The sequence below is a fragment of the Haemaphysalis longicornis genome, unplaced genomic scaffold (assembly GCF_048455015.1).
Source record: "Haemaphysalis longicornis isolate Haplotype H1 unplaced genomic scaffold, Haemaphysalis longicornis Haplotype H1 scaffold_6, whole genome shotgun sequence".
NCBI lineage: Eukaryota > Metazoa > Arthropoda > Arachnida > Ixodida > Ixodidae > Haemaphysalis > Haemaphysalis longicornis.
This window is the reverse complement of record NW_027526407.1, coordinates 103,104,822-103,124,339: the sequence shown is the minus strand read 5'-3', so window position 1 is coordinate 103,124,339 and position 19,518 is coordinate 103,104,822. Positions and strand designations below refer to the sequence as shown.

The 19,518-nt window shown below is 45.9% G+C and overlaps 1 protein-coding gene across 1 annotated transcript in view; it reads left to right on the top strand.

The window, feature by feature from the left end:
* LOC144141831 (metalloproteinase-like) overlaps window positions 1-19,518 on the top strand; it is a 96,891-nt gene that overhangs the window by 39,176 nt on the left and 38,197 nt on the right. The window contains exons 7-8 of the mRNA XM_077673318.1: window positions 9,493-9,564; window positions 9,658-9,800. Of these exons, the coding sequence (XP_077529444.1) occupies window positions 9,493-9,564; window positions 9,658-9,800 (215 nt within the window). The remainder of the gene's footprint in view (window positions 1-9,492; window positions 9,565-9,657; window positions 9,801-19,518) is intronic.

Below are 19,518 nucleotides of genomic sequence, written 5' to 3'. Positions count from 1 at the left end.
GACAGACAGACAGACAGACAGACAGACAGATAGATAGATAGATAGATAGATAGATAGATAGATAGATAGATAGATAGATAGATAGATAGATAGATAGATAGATAGATAGATAGATAGATAGATAGATAGATAGATAGATAGATAGATAGATAGATAGATAGATAGATAGATAGATAGATAGATAGATAGATAGATAGATAGATAGATAGATAGATTATTGCCCATCATAGTGCTGTAAGGATTTTCTCGCCTCTCTATGCACTCAGTGCTTGTGGGGAGGCAGGCAGAACAGCAGCGGCCGACCAGACGGGCAGTATACGTAATTTTAGGAAAAGGGAACAAAAAATTAAAAGAAACGCTTGATGAAAAGCAGTCTTTGACGTATAAATGAAAAGAACGTGACAAAAATCGACAAACGGTATCATGAAGATATGCGCGTACTGGACTGATACGGTTGAGAAAAAAGGAAAGAAAGAAGGAATAAAAAAAGAGAAAACAGTGACTAAAGACAAGCAAAGAAAATATAAAGCAAAATATTGAAGGCACTATACGACAATTCATTTTTGCACACCAGTCAATAACAATCACAATTCCTGTCATCTACAAGAAATGTGAACTAGCACGTTATGATGAGAGAAGGCACCATGTCTTTACAGTCTTCTTGACATTTATAGGCTGGATATGTTAGTTCCAAAGGAAGGGAAATAAGCAAACCGGCAAAAAATAATCACGTTTTCTCTCTGCATAATTGGTAAAAACACGTGGGATGTACTATCGCTCTGCTTGTCGCAGTAACCTATCCTTTTCACGGGTGATTTATATTCGGTGTCATATAATCGAGTAGTTAGGATAATATAGCTGCACAGTTGGTGAAAATTTAACATCTGTAATTCATTCATTCATTACCTAGGCAGTTTTAAAGTTATGCAATCTTGTTTTTTGCGCTTTGTTCTTGGATATTCCGTGAAGTATCTTGTTTATTTTCATTTGCCTGGTTCTGCTACACCCTCTATATATTGTTATTTAATATCGAATGACACTTTCAGCTAAAGACTGGTATGCTTGGTATCAGGTTTGCATGTTGCAACCGTCCCGCAGCTTATAAATACATGCTAACACAGCTCTTAGTTTTTTACATCTTTGCGTAATTTGTTCGTCCCAGTTTAAGTGATCGTCAATGTAAATACCTAGATACTTTATATGCTGAAAATACATTAACGGCGAGCAAGAACAGTATTCGCAGTCTCTTGGGTGTAGAAAATTGCGCCCACCTCCCCGCGAGGGGAACCCTGTGTAGATGCGATGCATCGTGAGGTTCACTTGGTGTTTTCGTTGGATTGATACTGAAATCGCGTGAAACGTGTCGGGAACGCGTATGATTATTATGTTTTATGATTATTATTATGTTTTATTCGCCAATCTTGGTCAATCTCTGTAAGTGGTATGCTTGGGGCTTCGCTGTCGCAACGTCCATTACTCCATCATTGTTGCTGTAAGTGGGAGCTTCTTTTCTTTTATTGCAAGTGTTAATCATTGCCCCATCATGCGTTGTATCAGTAGCTTCTTGACGTTGTTTGAACGAGTCAAGGATATAAGGCGCTTTCGTAGCATTTGATTCTGTCTCGGTTTTGTCGCGCAGTGGGAAGAGCACCATGTACCTCGCGTTCTGCCCACAGGGTCGTGGGATTGAAACCGGGCGCCGCTAACTATTATTTTTTTATAGTGTAGGGGGAGGGGTGTGGACGAGACAGGGGCATCGGAGAGGAGAGGGGGTGAGCGGCGTAGAGGGGGAGGGGTGTGGACGAGAGAGGGGCATCGGAGAGGAGAGGGGGTGAGCGGCGGAGAGCGCAGCTCGCGCGGCGAGGAGAATGGGGGAGGGGCAGACGACAACAACGCCAACGCTGCATGGACAAGGCGAGTGAATGAGATGCAGTCGCATCTAAAAATATTGAGGTTTGGATAGCGTACTTTGTAAGGGATACTGATACACAAGATTTTCGTTTTGGTTTGGTTTACGAATATATAGTTTGTCGAAATTTAGGTTAACAGCTTGCTTAAATCATCTTGCATAACTTCGACGGCATGTTTGTACGGAGAGTGCACATAAACTAATGCACTGTCGTGTGCATATTAATACAAATTCGAGAATAAAGAGAGTGAATTTAAGCCATTTGTATGAATATTGAAAAGTAGAGAATCGATAGTTGATCATTGAGGAACTCCATACCTTACGGCCATTCGGTTTCCGATAGTGTTACGAATTTTCACCGCTTGTTGTCTGTCATTAAAAAAATTTTCACAGAAATCGGCAAACCCCCTAAACCCTATTAGTTTCCGCTTGTTAATAAGTATTGCATGATCATCTGTGTCAAATGGTTTGGTCATTTCAAGAAATAAAACTAACGCTAATTGATTACTGTTCATACTGGCAGCAACTAAATCAATAAATTCTTCAAGGAGGGAAATGGTACTTTTGCTCTTAGTAAATTCAAACTTTTGAGTCATTCAAAAGTTGAATATTTTGTGCAAAACTTAACCATAATTTCCGAAGTATGTTTTTTTTATTATGTGGAATAGAAGAGAGGAAATTGAAATTGGTCTGTAATTAGCTGGATAGCTTTTAAAACCTTAATAATTTTTTGTAAATAAACATTTACAACCTGTGACGTCTTTCTATCTCCCACAATTTTTGTTATCTGAAGAAGGAATCGCAAAGCCAGCGTTTAGTCTGAGGTGCATTGAAATATTTCACCCTGATAGAACACACCGTTTATACTGCACGCACATTACCTGCACACCCTTTGCGGATTCCGAGAAACCTTCACTAGGGAATAAACAATTCATTTTTCGACTTTCGACTGCAGTTTTATATAACACGCTCCGGTCACGCATGCGAATAAATCTTGTATCCGGACTACATTGCTAGGGCTCAACCCGCTCTCTTCAATTTAAATTAAAACGAGAAAGATAAGTGGATGTAGCAGTATAGCTCCACGCTGTCCAACCAACCGCGAATACGAAGCCGTATAAAACTTTGCGCTTGCTGTGGCTGTCATGTCGGCCTTGTAAATACATCGCTTCTGTCTAAGCCATGGTTTGCCCCGCGTGTCCTGAAGCGACGCCACATGCTCAGAGGAAGTCATGTTCGACGCAGCTTTGTGCCATTCCGAGTCCGTTGAGAATGTCGAAGCCAAGGAGGCCGTGTCGACAGCCCCGGCTCGAAGAGAATAGGCTCCGAGCATATCCCAGCGCTATGTCAGCAGCTCATGAGCTGATAGTCGAGACCTGTTGACATGAGCCGTGAAGAAACCACCCGAAAATGCAATGTCCCCCTTATCTCTCGGACGTTTGTTGGAAAGTATTCGGTGCTTCGTTGTGTTTTTGAGGACGTCCCTCATGCGGGACTGGAGATTACCAGCCTCACTTTGGTCGCTGCTGCCGGCGCTAAACCTCGCTGCAACTCGCAATAATAAGCTACTGTTTGTTGTTATCGTATTGCTCACACTGCTAAAATCGCCAACTTCTCAGCGTCAATCCAGATAGTCGCCTTTTAGTTTCGGACTGTGACATGAAAGCAGATCTAGACAATGCGACACAACGACACGCTGACCCACAACCGGCGAAGTCCAGGCAGTTTATAGCACGCAGCCTTGCTCAAGTTGTCGCGCTCGTCTTGTGAATACTGCGGATCACCTTGAGAAATATAATTTGTTTCAGTTTTTTTGCTGCACGTAATACTGCAGCCCGCAATACAAGGCTCATTCGCATAAAAATACTGCTTTGAGTCACACCAATATATGTCTGTTAAAACATGGCTATGAATGTCAAGACATTGAGTTGCCGTACCCACGCACAAAGTACGCTGCAACTCCCCTAATATTCTGGCGGGTATAGTGTGGTGAGCGACGTATCACCACGTCAAAAACCAGTTGACGTTTTAAAAAAATGGAAGCAAATGATTAAGGCCTTAGGAATAGCAAAAGCAGAACAGTTGATGCGGCGGTGCCGGGGGGTGGGGGGCCGGGAAGGGAGCAAGGACTACGTACCTATAATTTTTTGTTGTTGCACTGACCCTGTCTGTGAGCTGTACTTTATCTGTTCTGTACCTTTCCGATTTCCCGCGTACCCAATGCTCTGTTTTGGGACCTGTAGTGGTTTTTTTGAATAAAGAACAAAGATTAAAAAAATACATGCAGAAACATTTTCACACTAATCGCTTGTGATGGACGCGGTCGAAAGCTTTCGAAAAATATCAGTACCAAGACCGGCATAACCACTCCATTCAGGTTTCCCGCTGCAGAATATTGAATACGATAAAGCCGTTTTCCCGTTAAACCAATCGTGGACTGCTCCATTGCCCCGATACTTCCCTCGGCTTTTCAGCCTTCGAAGAAAAAGGACTTCTCTCACTGAAGCATATCAGATCTCGCGGAACCGCGCTGCATTTATGGCAATTCACTTACTATTTTTAACAAGTAGCTAAAATATCGAGCATTCGCATCCCTAAAATACATGAAAGCGCCCGGGTCAAAAGGACTGCGCTACGTTTATCGCATCTGCAGAGGGTACACACGCCGCAGATACTGCACAATAGGCAGGCTACTGACGGAGGGATGAATGCTGTCGCTGGCGTGTGCACATCATGTGCTGTTCTGAAGCAGTGTTCTGAAAATGCCATTTTCCGTTTGGAATTTCTGGCAAACCCGTAGGTTCTTATCGCACTCTCAGCGAGACTGCAGCCATGGAATATCATTGCACTCCTACTTCTGGGTAATAGACCTCCGTTTTTTCTTCCGTTCTTCAGGTCTCCTCGACAGCTCCACGTTTCCCTATGCACTCCTAATATTGTAATGCATATCAGTTATAACTGTAGCTGCGTTGTATGAACTACAGTTTATGTAACTTTACGGGCACTTTCACAATTTTTGGTACCATTCACACCATTTCTATAAACCCGCTGTAATGGTCAGCTGTGAGATTGCGCTTCCTGTCCCAGTCATACAAAAAGCCTTGTTTCTCGAGAATGTACCATACCTTCCTAAACAAAGTTGACATAAGCGCGAATTCGATGATTTTTCACGCACTAAGTAAACGTATGTACGAACATATAATTTTATAACGATACGTGGTGTATGAGATATAAGTATACTACTCTAGTCCTTCAAGATTAAAGGGACACTGAAGTGAATTTGTCAAGCTCCCGTTTTTGCTTGCACTGCGTAGACTGGCTCAAATTAGCACACTTTTCATCGTTTATCCGGTTGACAAATCGGTAATTATTTTACAAAGCGCGAAAGAAGAAAAACTACCATGCGCGGTTTGCGGCGGCCGCACCAACTAAGGCTGTGACGTTGAGAGGAGGGGCGCCGTGATTGGACGATGCCCAAGGTTAGCAATCACACAAGTTTCGGTTTCGGTTTCGGTTCTGTAAAACATAACCAATGGCTTTGTTGGATGGGCATTCTCAATATCTCAGTAATCATCGTACCGCGCTTCTGCCATGTTGTCGGCTGTAAAATGCACAAGATAAGCCTCCCAGGACGGCTTGTAGTCGTAGCATTCACTAGCCGAGACCTACGCAGTGCATGAACGCCCTCCGCGTACCCGCAGACGCCCAAATGTCATGCGCTTTTCCCCCATATTTGGAGCTTGCCTCCCTCATGCCTGTATCGTAAAAAGCGTGTTCGCACCAGGCCAAGGGTCTGTTCATTCTGGCCTGTGCCCACTGCCTGCAAGCAGTCGGTGCTTATGGCAACAGCACGCCAACGAGAACTCGCTAGCGCGCCAGTGCCAGCCTGCGCGCGTTTTGTGAACTAGTTCGTGTAGCCATGAACGTTGGGGCCCCAAAAAAGGTGAACGCAATATAGAAAACATCGGCGGAAAACAAAAAAGTTAACTCACAAAAAAAAAAGCACGTACCCGCGGGGATTCGAACTCGTGACTCGCAAAACATTTGCGGTGAATTCCTAACGCCCCAGACTGCTAGGCCACGGAGCGGGACGCGAACGCCTTGCTAATATAGGGTTTATATTGTACAACCGGTTTACACTTTTATTTAGTTTTAGCATTTCAAGCCGCTTAGGTGACTATTTGTTGTACTGCGATCGTGCAGTAAGCGTCGCCCGAGTTTCCACAGTAGCTCACGTCTAGCAATTGCATTTCGTAGACGGAAAAGCGTTCGCAGATGCGTAGTCGTGCTGCTGACCGCTGTGCTTGTTCGCCCAGCGCAAAAAAGTGCTTCCCGCGCCCTAGTTTTACGCTGTACGGTAAAAATATCAGTTGATTTTATTTGCTTACTACCTATATTGACTTCGCTGACTCTTCTCCTGCCTTCAAGAGGCCTTATATTTTCCTACTGGCCTACCAGTCAGCGAAGCGTCGCATGTGCAGAGCTTGTGTGAAGCGACCTTGACTTGGAGCTAGATACAGTGTACAAACAAACCAAGTAAAGAAAGGCACATTCTTCCATTCACTAACGTGTCGTGGCTTCGTTTCAACTAAGCGAACGAATTGCGACCAAGCAATTTTTTTTAACCTCCTTGATTGCGACGAGCCGCCGGCGGCCGGCGGACGAAACGCTGGGCCGACTGACTCTGTCGGCCGGGGAGCCGTGCAGTAGCGCAGCCGTGGCGCAGCCAATTGCCAGCTCATCCCCTCCTGACGTCACACGAAAACTCCACAGAAAATGGGCGAGCGTAAAGAGAGGAGGACAGCGTTTTCGAATTAGTTTTTCTACTAAATAAAATCGCGTAAACGCGCCTAGAGTGGTCGAAACATGGCCTGGGGACTCCGGACTACAATTTGCGCTAGTAATCCCGCAATGTTTACATATCACTTCAGTGTCCCTTTAATGCGTGCATTGTCTTATCTTGAACCGTTTGTTTTCCGCCAGTTTCAACTGACCGTTTCAACACGATGGAAGCTGGGTTTCACGGGCGTAGAGTCGTCTTAGCGGGTAATTACAATATAACTTCTTTGGGGATACTTTTGATAACACAATAGTTAGAGCCGCTTTTTCTAATCATGATCGTTTCTTTGATGGCAATGCCTCACTGAAGAACAGGCAAAGTGGAAAGCCAGCTTACAAAGACCAAGATTACACCGATCATTGATTGATGGTTGACTGTAAGATTTAACGCGCCGATGCAACGCAGGCGATGAGGCGCGCTGTAGTAGAGGGCTCCGTAATAATTTTCACAACCTGGAGATCTTTAACGTGCGCCTAATTCTCGCCCACACGGGCGTTTTTGCTTTTCGCCTCCATCAGAAAAGCGGCCGCCTTGGCCGGGAAGCGAACCCGCGACCTCGTGTTCAGCAGCACAACGCATTAGCCACCTAACCACCGCGGCCAATCAGTATTACACCAATACTTTAAAAGTGCATTATGCAAAAGTGCAATGCATTATTCTACAGAATAATGCATTGCTAGAAAGACATTTGTTCAGGAGCAATTTCAGCAGTTGAAGACATATGAAGGCCTTAATCCTTGCTAATTTTTAGTGAGAGCTTTTTGGTCGACCAACCAGTCTATGGGAAAATGTATTAGTTTTTTTAGAGGACACCGTCGGTGCCGATAAGAAAGTTTCGTTTTAAAGATCCATTGTTCTTCAGTAGGTGTGAAGTTGCTGTAGTAACTCATGTCGTAAAGCTAGAACAGTACTATGACCATATAGCCTACCGTCGTAGTGGAAGTCGGTCTCATCACCTTGATTACTTGGATCTGCAACACTATCCAGGAAGTTAACTAAACCGTATGCAGTTATCACCTAAAGTCCTGCAGCTTCGGCGGTTGTTTCCGTCAGGCCCTTGTTATGAAGCATAAGGCGAACACCCGTGCTATTATGCTTCTCCACAAAAAACATAAACTTATGTAGAAGTGGTACCTTACATAATAACATTAGCGAAAAAACGCCCAAAAAGGGCATTACTGCAACGTTTTGCAGTTAGTTTGTCTCTGCCGTCTGGCGAAAGGCCATGAAGCAAAATGCGATTTGGCTGGATCACATGATCGGCGAATACGGACCTGTATAATAATGTCCCTCTGTTAATAAGCAGCACACGGTAACAAGCCAGACCGAGTGTGTAGCCCAGTCATATCCTCGTTCTGTGCCGTCTTTAATAGCCTTATGTACGCTAAAGACTGTCTGCGAGAGGTAGTTTCGAAAACGTTGTTCCAGTTAGTTCTACTAATCGACAAACACTGTCGATTAGTGAAATGTGCCTCAAAAAGGAGACCTTTGCTGAAAATTGGGGCACACACAGTCGCGATTACAGAACGCTATCGTCCAACGGACCTTTTCGAAAAAAAAGGGCCCATCATGGCCTAAGCGGGCCCAGATGGAGCGTATTCCGTCGACGAACTAAGCCTAGATGGCGGAGCAAGGCTTTTTTTCCAATTTTATCGCACAGACGCGACGGTATCCGCCAACCGCCAATGACGACCTGCCCACCTGGACACCATATAAAAAGGTAGTAATGAGACAGTAGTAAACACAACCCCCCCAAAATAGAACAATAGTCAGAACAGCTGAACCACAGATAGTTTTTAAATGCAGGAACTAGCAAAACTCAGCTCTGGGAAAGGCCGCAGGGAACATCTAACGGATATAGATTACGGAACAACAGCGTCACTTTTGCCGCCGGTCGGCTGCAACGAGCCCAATGGGGCAGTTCGTTGGAGATCCAGCCCCACCAGATACACAGAGGAACGTATTATGTCTCCGTGATAAAGACAGCTAGATTATGTGGGGTCTGCGGTGGCGGAAGGTGCGTTACGCAAAAAGGCGGCGGCTGCTCCTGAGAAAACTAGACGAAGAAATGTGCTCCACCTGGGCCGCTTTTTACGCCTGTTTACCCAGAGAGTCAAGCGCTTATTATCTCGTAGAACTGCAAAAATTTCCAAAGCTGCCCGGAGTACCAGGCAATGTGCCTGCAGCCTTTTGCGTAAAAATTTTGTATTTCACATACTGCCTTTATTTTACTGCCAGTTTTATTAATTTGCTAAGAAAAATTGTTACCTTACCCGCCACGGTGGTGCAGTGGCTAAGGCGTTGTGCTGCTGAGCACGACTTCGCGGGTTGGCATCCCGGCCGCAGGCGGCTGCTTTTCTGATGAAGGCGAAAAACAAAAACGCCCGTGTATACGAGATTTCGGTGCATGTTAAAGTTCTTTTGGTGGTCAAAATTAATCCGGAGCCATCCACTACGGCGCGCCTCATTGCCTGCGTTGCGTCGGCGCGTTAAACACCCCCCCCAATCCATCAAAATTGTTCCCTTCAATAATTTGTACGCCACTCCGCCTTTCATCCGTTCCTTATATTTCCAAAATATTTCACACATATTTCATGCCACTGATCGGTGTTGCGAAATTCGCCATTGTAACCTTGAACAATGGTGACGGCTTATTTGTATGCTATAAGACTGTTCTTGAACCTTGGTAAATCAAATTTAACGGCTAAGAACTCTCTCCATAAGAAAACCCTCTACTTTTCAGGTGAGGCTCCGATACTTGACTGTAAGTGATCCAGCGGTCCACTTAAGGTGGCGAGCTATCGAGGTATTATCGGTAAGCAAACAATTTATGCATTTTTGCCAAAAAAATTTGTTCAATTACTCATCCAGTTTGAAAACGTGTTTAATTCTGAGCTGTCTCCCACAGGATGATATTGAATGCGAGTATTACGTATACCTGAATGACTACAACAAAGTTGATGGAATTGCTACGATTTACCGCTTGGCAGACTATGTTGAAGCGTATCAATATAAATATGGGAAATACGACGTAGTGTCCTTCCTGACTGGGTAAGGTGAATTTTCGCGAAATTTCGGTTGCGACAACTGTCACCCCAATTGCCCTCAATGAAATAACAATATCGAGATATTACTTTTAAACCAAAGCTTTCAACCTCTACCAGCTACCCAATTCATTGTTGTGTGCGCGACGAGAACCTCCCAAAGAGGCTAAATAAATCTACTGGCCCAACCAGGTATTGAACCCGGGGCTGAAGAGAAGCGGCGCGAGAGCCCGTCGTTTCAGCGGCTAAGGTACGCCCGCTTTTTTTCTTTATCGCTTGCTTGGTGAAAACACAACACGCCCTGCTCAGTACACAAATTAGTAGCTCCAGCCGCCAATCGGCTGAAGGAAGTGGCTTAAAACATCTTAAATTGCGCTAGAACATCCAGAATGGGTAACCACTCAAGTTCTTGCGGCATGACTCGATAAACGTCTCTTATATAAGCAACGCTTCCAATGAAGTACTCGCGCACTGTGCGAGCATCCTCTTCGGCATTTCGAACCGCCATGATAGTTTTCCACATAGAACGCCGACTAAGTGCCACGAACGTATCATATGGCACGCCTCCATCATTGTTTAAGGGGAAAAATGGAATGCCATAAGGCGTTAAGGGTAAGTGCCCCGAACATATCATATGGCACGCCTCTACCATTGTTTACAGGCAAAAAGCGAATGACATAAGGCGTTAATGGTAAGTCTTTTTTCAGGGTTCGTTGGAGAATGTCCTATTGAAACACCGCATCCCAACAGTCAAGAAAGATGTGCGCAATTGTTTCCATCTTTTGGTATCTTCTACAGTTAGGTGTCCATGGGTGTACATATTGTCCTTTTTCCTGCATCCAGGGTTTTACCGGTAGCGTGCCGCTATGAAGTTTAAAGAAGAAAGATTTAACAGATAAACCTACTGTCATTCGTTTCACTCTTTTTTCGAACATCTTTTCCTGAACCCACTGCATATAACTGACGATAAACCGGAACAGACCGGAACCGGTCTGTTCCGGAACAGATAAACCGGAACACATCAATCACATCAATAAACCGGAACACATCAATCATATCTTTGTACAAACGTTTCCGCGGTACACTACTCAAATACTTCAAGAAAAACCTAACCCTTAAAATCCTAACAGCATCCTCCACTTCGCGCAAGAACCCATGCACGCGTACACATCGCATTTGAGAAGTTGAAACTACATATTCTGGAATAACATCAAGTAGTCGGACGTATACTACAGTATGTAGAAAGCAATCTCTCTGATCTCTGAGAAACATAAACCTAGAAACTATATGTCGGATAAACAAATGTGCCATTCCCAATCTACCATTTTTCACCGAGAGAAACAAATTATTTCGACTCATGGGCTCCCAACTTGAGCCCCACAAAAACACCGCAAACACTCTGTGCAGCTTTTGTATGTTACTTCTTGACATACAAATCGTCTGTAGGACGTACTATGCCTTGGCAACAGCAAACACATTACATACTGATGCACGGGCAAGCATTCACAGGTCTCTTCCACCCCATTGTGTTAATTTCTTTCTAACTCTATCAGTTTCTCCGTCCCAGTAATCTCTAGCGTCCTGGTAGTTTTCAAGTGGGATGCCGAGTTACCTGGCCGGAGTTGTCCTCTAAGGCATGTTCTCGAAAACCACTGGCCTACTTTGCCAGTCACCCTGCCAAAATCCTAAGCACTTGTTCCAGTTAACTTCACTGGCAGGCTCCGCCCGCACGTGTGAGTAAGGGGTACAGACGCTGGTTTTCATTCATGCCCAGGAGGAGTCAGTAAGAGAGATGACACAGTCGCCGCCCTCGTCGTCACCCTTCGAAGAAGCTGCTGTCTGTTTTACCTCTTTCGATGCTTGGCCGGTCTAGAGCGCCGGCGTTTGCCGCTCCAGCGTGGCCGTCGCCGACGCTGCTGGGTGTTGAGACAGGGCATCCCACCGCAGTGACTAATATTGTGACTCGGATTCCAGCTTTTCACCGATGTTAGGAATCAGCCAACCCGATGCTGTCACCACTATTGGGGCTGGGACCTTTCACCGCAGTCACCAGTGTTTGGACAGGCCATCCGAGCGCAGTCACCCGTGCTGCGACGTTGCGTTGCTCCGTCCTCTATCGACGCGGTGCAGAGCTGAGTGATGAAGTTCTCGAGCCGACGGAAAGCTGAAGCAACATTTATTTACAGTATGCACATGGGTAACAAAGCGTTACATGCCTTACACAAAGGCGACATCACCTCTCAAGTCGGGGCCTCCGAAAAGTTCTGCCAAAGAATGCCATTGATAAGTGCCCCCGGGACAGATTTTTATAACCCCGGAAGTCGGTTGTGTCCTCGAGAAGTTGGTGCTTTCTAGCAAGTATACGCTCCCAAGGATCAGTGACCATGACATTAGTAGAATGGTTATGAAATCGTCATTGAATTCTTTTGCGAGGGTAGTGCCAGTTAATATCAAATCATTTATAGTCATATTTTCAATAGTTGGCCATGATATATTGCGATTTATTAGATTTTTGCTTTTTTTTACATGACGTCAGTTCTTTGAGCTGAGTTACCAAGCTCCTTGTAAAAACACTGTGGCTTGCGAACTTTCATTTCTCTGTTTAGCTTGTTTCGGTATACATTACAGTATTTGACAATAGTCGTGTTTTGTTTTGACAAATTTTTGATAAAGTTCATTCTTATAAGAAATGTTTTTTGAAAAGTTCAAAAGTAATTCACTTCCGCACAAATCAAAAGGACTCTTACACCGCCATACTAGTCAGTAAGAAGCTCACAGCACAATACCTAGAACTGCGACCCGACCTCCCTCCTCACACATTTATACGCCCCACACCCAAGACCCAGACCACCCAGCCCACCTACATACTGAACGTGTACAGCTCTCCTCGACTGCAACACATCTTCCACGAACTGTTCAAACCAGCTATAAGACAGGCGAACAAAGCCCCCTTAATAATTACCGGAGATTTCAATGCCCCTCACCCAGCTTAGGGTTATTCAACTCAGAACAAAAAAGCCAGAATCTTTTGGGAAACCATACAGCATTACCGCCTCATCATTGAAAACGAGACATACATTCCCACCCGGGACGGCACCAGCACACAACGAGACACATCTCCAGACCTCTCCATTACCAAACATACCCACCGCACCAGGTGGCGAGGTTTGGACCATACCCTCGGAAGTGACCATTACATTCTTAACATCACCACTACTACAGCACCCCTTACAGCAAAAAAAAAAAACCCCGACCGCACACAATATTCAATTGGCACCAATTCCGAACTACCCGCATGCAAGCACTTCCCTTCAACCCAACACCTCAATCATTTAACCTAACGGAGTGGATACGCGGAATACACACCGATGTGCAGAAACATAGCTCTACAATTACAGTCTCAACGCCCTCCGTAACTCTAGACCCCAGACTCGCACACCTCCTTCAGGCGCACCAGGGCCTCAAAAAGACGTGGAAAACACAACACCACAATAAAAAGCTACGCCGCAGAATTGCCCTCCTAGAACGTGAAATAGAGCATCATAGCATGCAACTGAAAACCACCGCTTGGGGACGCATGTGCCATAGCCTCTTAAAGGCCTCAGCATGAAAAGAACATGGCGTATACTCAGGCACCTACTCGACCCCTCTACATCCAAAACAGAATCCCAAGTAGGCCTCAACCTATTAGCCCATAATATCACGGGAGCCGACCATACGTGGCCGCAAATTCTTACCTACACTTACATTTCGCCGCCGGAACCACAGACGCCTTCTGTAACATACTCTGACACATCAAACCACCAACTAGACACTGCATTCACATTCGGCGATCTGCAATCTGCCCTACATACCCTCACCCACACCACGACACCTGGACCAGACGGCATAACATACACTACCCTCCGAAACCTAGAACCTCACTCAAAACAACAACTCCTCGACTACTACAACCACTGCTTAGAAACCGGGCACCTACCAACAGAATTTAAACATGCCACCATAACACTGATCCCCAAGGATCACAAACCTCTCTCAGCGCTCAATTTACGTCCCATTTCACTCACTACATGCATCTGCAAACTCTTTGAACAGATGATAGTATGTCGCCCTAATAAGCCCCTCGATCAACAGCGTCTTCTCCCTGATAAAATGTTCGGATTTCGCGCAGATCTCGCAACCAACGACATTCACCTCCACATTTATCATCAACTACTCAAAGCACTCCCGGATCAAGACACGTCGGCAATCCTTACCATACATCTAACGAAAGCTTTTGATCGGATCTCCCACTCAGCTGTTTTGTCGTCATTACATAACTTGAAAGCAGGCGCCAATCTCTTCAATCTTGTTCAATCCTTTTTGTCTGACCGTAAAGCCACCCTTAAACTCGGCAATACACAACCCCAACCCTGCACCTCCCCAACCGCGGCACCCCCCAAGGTTCAATCTTATCTCCCACACTGTTTACCATAGGTCTCATCCCTCTCGCTACCGCGCTCATCATTATTCCCTCACTGCACAGCAGTCTATACGCCGACGATATAACAGTGTGGGTAACTCACGGCGGTGACGCCCACATTGAATCCACCTTTCAAATAGCAACGGACACCATAAACAAGTTCGCCCACTCAGCAGGTCTATCATGCGCCCCTGAAAAGTCCCACATGCTCATCCTAACTCCGCGCCACCGGCTCACCCCTTGGCCTCCCCCAATACAAATACACATCAATGATCAAAAAATAACACCTACGCTATTCCTCATCACACTTGGACTGACCTTACAGAAAAATCGAGGCAACTTTTCCGCAATACAAACACTCATGCGACACGCGACACAAATAGTAGGACTATCCGTCGAATCACGGCCCGCGGCCTTGGCCCTTCCGAAAAGAGAGATTACAACTCGTTACAGCTCTCTTTAACTCACGACTCACATACTTCCTTCCTTACATATCGCTTACAAAAGCGGAACTCGACAATTTAGAAGCCTTGCAGCGCAGGGTATACAGAGCAGCACTTCTCCTTCCACCGAACACCTCTACCACCCGCCTCCTTTCAACTGGAACATTTAACACAATCTCCGAACTCCTCGAAGCCCACCGCCTTAGCCAACTTGCTCGTCTATCCACAACTCCCACAGGTTTGATCGTCCCGCAACAAATCAACCTCACTGCACCAGGCCCCCCCGCCCACCTTCACCCCTTACCACTATATGGCCGCGAAAACCTCTGAATCGTCACCGTTCCCCGTCACATGCATCCAAACCACCACCCAGCCCGACGAAGGGCCCGCGCCTTGGCACACATACACCTATTCCCCCCATCTCCTGGCCCCATTTACGTAGACACCGCGGAATATAGACCCCGACCAGCTTTTGCGGCTTGTATTATTACAGAAGACAGACCGATCCCAGCAGCGGCAGCCACCATCTGCACAGCCTACCCCCACGAGGCCGAGGAAGCGGCAATAGCTCTGTCCATAACACACCTAGCACCCCCATCTCATATATTCTCCGATTCTAAGACGGCCGTACGAAATTTCGCGCGGGGACACATCTCCTTCCCTGCTCGCCAAATTCTCCTATCCCGCCCTCCACCTAACAAAATCATAATCCTGCACTGTACCCCTGGCCACGTGGGCTTTGGATGTGCGGAAAGGGCCCACCTCGCCGCTCGAGGACTCATTCACCGAGCACCAGACGTGGACGTCTCACAGCACGGTGCACGAAACGCTCGCGGACCCCTGCTTACTTTTAGCGACTTTACCACACATTACCGCCTGCAGCGGCTAGAACTACTGCCCCCTCACACGTCTCTTCCTTCATCCTTGGACAGATTATGGCGACAATTACAGACCCATTCCCTCCCCACCAGACATGTCCTCCACCACATCCATCCCACATTATATCCCCGCGCAAACTGCCCGGCATGTGGCGTTCGAGATACCACGCTACACGCCATTTGGGAACGCCCCTCTTTACCCCCGCTCCGTTTACCCAACCCTCCCACTACCTGGCTGGAGATGACCGGGAGCTCTACGCCCGTGCTGCAGCTCCTGACCGCCACTAGGGCTCAGCATTACCTGGCGCGCCTCCCTCACCTGGGACACTAGCTAGGACTGAGCCTCGTCAGAAATAAAGTTATGCTCTCTCTCTCTCTCTCTCTCCACGTTTTACGAATTAATCTTCTTATTTTAAATTTTGTCAAGGAAGAATGACGCTTATATATCTCAGATAGTTGGTTTACAAAGTGATTTTATGGATCTTCTACATTCGGTGAGGTTAAAAGCCAAGTAACATCCCCTTTATTATTTTGTCTGAAAGCATCTAGAATATTATTTGTAATATTTCGAAAAATTGGGGTTGCTCTACCTTTCCACACTTCAGAAACGTGTCTAGTTATCAAGCAAATATCGGAATGTGGTCACTCAAATCTTGTGATGTGGTTGCACCGCTAACTTTGTCCTTATCGAAATTTGTTGTAAATAAATCTAGCTAGGTACCACTATTTCCAGTAATTCTTGTTGAGGAGGAAGTATAGTTTGAGCAGCCATATGACATCATCATTGTTCTTATCTTACTATTTACAGTGGAGTGAACGAAAATATCGATGTTAAAGTCCCCCGCCGGATACTATCCCATATTTATTGTCTCAAATAAAGGACAAAAACTGTTCGTAAAGAGACAGGAAAGTTGATAAATTTCCATTGTGCGGTTGATATCACACAGAAAAGACAATGTTGCCTGAAAGAAACCTCAGAATCTTGAAGTCATCACAAGTTGTACAAAAACGATTTAGCCACTGATAGTGTGCGCCTTTGTTAACATCAGTACACCACCACCACGACGGTTGGAACGATTTGAACTGAAAGACTGGTAAGAAACAAAATGAAACTGATTTTATCATCACGCACCGTGTCTCAGTAAGTATTACGGCATTAAAGGAAAGAAAGAGTGAAAGGACAGAATTCTGTATCGCGAAATTTGTTACAAAGCGTCCGAATGTTCACGTGAAGACATTTGAAAGCGTTTTTGTAATCCCAACAAGCGATATCGTTTAGTTCATGGCGAGAAGGCATCTGCTGCCTTTCTCCCTGATGTATAAGGGACGCACCATCATTAGTGCGCAGGTACCAGAAACCTAAGCAGGTAGATCGCGTTCGTTCAAAAGAAAAAGGGAGCCTTCCTATCCACTCTGCGCAAAGTCAATTTACGTTCCTGTGCAACGCATGTTGGTACCTTATCAGTTTCGATTAATCCTTGGTAGCTTCGAGCAGACTGTGGTTGCAGCGGTTGTAGCTAAATATATGTGCAACCGTTTCCTTTCCTCATTTTCTGTCTGTTAGGATGCCACTCATCTCTTACTGCTTCCCTTGCGTACTTGACAATTACGCCAGGAGGTTTACTGGGCTTCGAGGGCAGTCGCTGGATAGCCAAAATGTCAGCTTCAGAAAGTTAAGGAACCTCGAGCAGACCGCCAAGAGAATTTACTTCATAAGTTAGGTTTTCATTCTCGTAGGTAGCGATTTCGAAGAATTTCAGATATAGCCGTCAGCTCCGCCACTCTAAGTCGTTCAACTCTAGTCTCAAATTCTCAGTCTCTTCAGTACATGTGATTCTCTTGGTTAAGCATGTCCCGCCGTTCTTCAATATTTTACTTCAAAGGAGAATACGTATAACCCCCCCAAATTTTTATTCCGTTGTCCCCGATTCCTCGGCACCGCTCCGGGGCCCCTCCTCACCACCGCTCACACCTCTTTCACAACTATTTTCCCCTCGCCTCCACCGATGCCCCTATGGCAAGTTGCGCAGTCAGCAGCTAACGGATGGTATAAGGGCCCCTGTCTAGCGGCAACGTCTAGGCTTGTGGGTAGGCTGGCGCCACGTGAGGAGCTCGCACACAATATTGTCACGGGAAAAATATTGCGCGCCATCCCGCCCTACGAAAGTCGATGTCAAGCAGAGCTCTTGCAATTCACTAAAAACGCTAATGGGCGAGGGTATAAAATGTTTGAAATCGTCTCGGCGAGCTTTACGATCGCGCTCAGCTAGTGTCACTAGGTAAAGGTATCGGTACCCTTTTCTTCTATTGTCCCGTGCCACCGCCATGAGCATTAGTCAGTTCGCCTTACGTGATATGTGTTGACACTGCGACAGTTGGCAGGCGCCACCATTTTGTTGCTTATGCGTTTTAATCAGTGCGCTCTGATGGGCTTTGCTTGTCCCCTTGCTCTGCAGCGGCGCTCGACTGACGTCGTTCTGAATGCGAATCAAATACAACGCGTTTAAAAGCATTCTAGCAGCAGAAGCGTGCCCACAGCAGCTGTTTTGAGGCACCTTCGCTATTGTTAACAAACGATAAGGCCAAGGTTAACCGGGAGGCCGTAGATGCGAGAATCCAGCAACGCTGACAAACGGCCAAATTGCCGCCATTGCTCACTTGCGCGCCTATGTTTCGGGAATCTAATACCTTATCTAGAGACACGGCACTCCGCTTCTCTGGTGGCAAATGCTGGGTCCTGCCTATTCTGATGTATGGGCTCGGCGTCGTGGGCAAGAACTGCCATATTTAGTGACACTAGTCCTGCCTAGCCTTCGTATGTAATCAGCAGAAAATTTTTAGCAGGTGGTTCAATTTTCGACAGACACCTTATTATCCATAATGCGGTTTCGAAGCTTGTTTTGTTTTTGGTTTCCTTATACAATTCTGAACTCTCAGTGCTGTATGCCGTACTATCCTGTCGGATGCGCTGGCCGTTTTATGTCTAGGCTTTTTGCCCACAGAGATAAAACTTGGTCCGGGGGGGGATAGAGGCTTAGAGCTTTGCTGTAAAACACCTAGCGCATGTGAGCGTACGCTTCGGATGAGCGGCCGGAATCAGCCAGCTGGACTTTTGCGAAGATTCTTCCCTGTGTCTATGGCATGACACTGGCATGCCGTTTTCTTTACCATATCACGTGCGTGCACACCTGATGTGGAGAGCACGGACGTCGAGTTCAAGAAGCCGTTTTCCTCGAGTCCAGCGTGTGCTAGTGCGCTCCGCTTTGGGAGATATGAAACCTTGCGGAATTATAAAACAACCCGGTCCTACCATTCACAGAGAACTTTCAGCGGCTAGCCTGGAAATCTATTTGAAGTGTGACAAGCGGGTCTGCGACGAACAAAGGCGGGCCTTCAGCTCCGCTCATTCTCGAGCCATGCACATTCATTGAAAGCAGCGTCATTTTGTTGGCCTTCCTGAGCAGCGTGATATACTATTTTGTGAATTTGTTGTATTTCTTCAATGTGATTCCATATCCTGACGTTTTTTTTGTTTAAAATAGGGGCTTTTTCCTGCCTGTGTATATGTTTTCATGTGTCTGTAGGTCAAAGCCCCTGCTATGAATTAATAGAGTTATATAGAGGATTAGCAGTAATAGAGCGGGCAAAAAGGGTAATAGAAAAGACCAGAGGTTCATTGTTCGCAGCATCTAGGTCCTAAACATTTGCGAGTCTGATTCCACACAGTGGAGAAGAAAGTTTGGGATGAAGGTGTGGGCAAACAGAGATGACGAGGAATGCTTTTGTAATCAAATATATTTTAAAGGTTAGGGTTAGGGTTCGTAGTACACAGCCAAAAAAGTGCCGCGTGCGGCGTCATATTATCTGAGTATTGTAGGTTAGGGATAAAAGTACCTTGTTTAGGGTTTGTTGTGAGGATTGCATTGACATTGCGTCCATTGC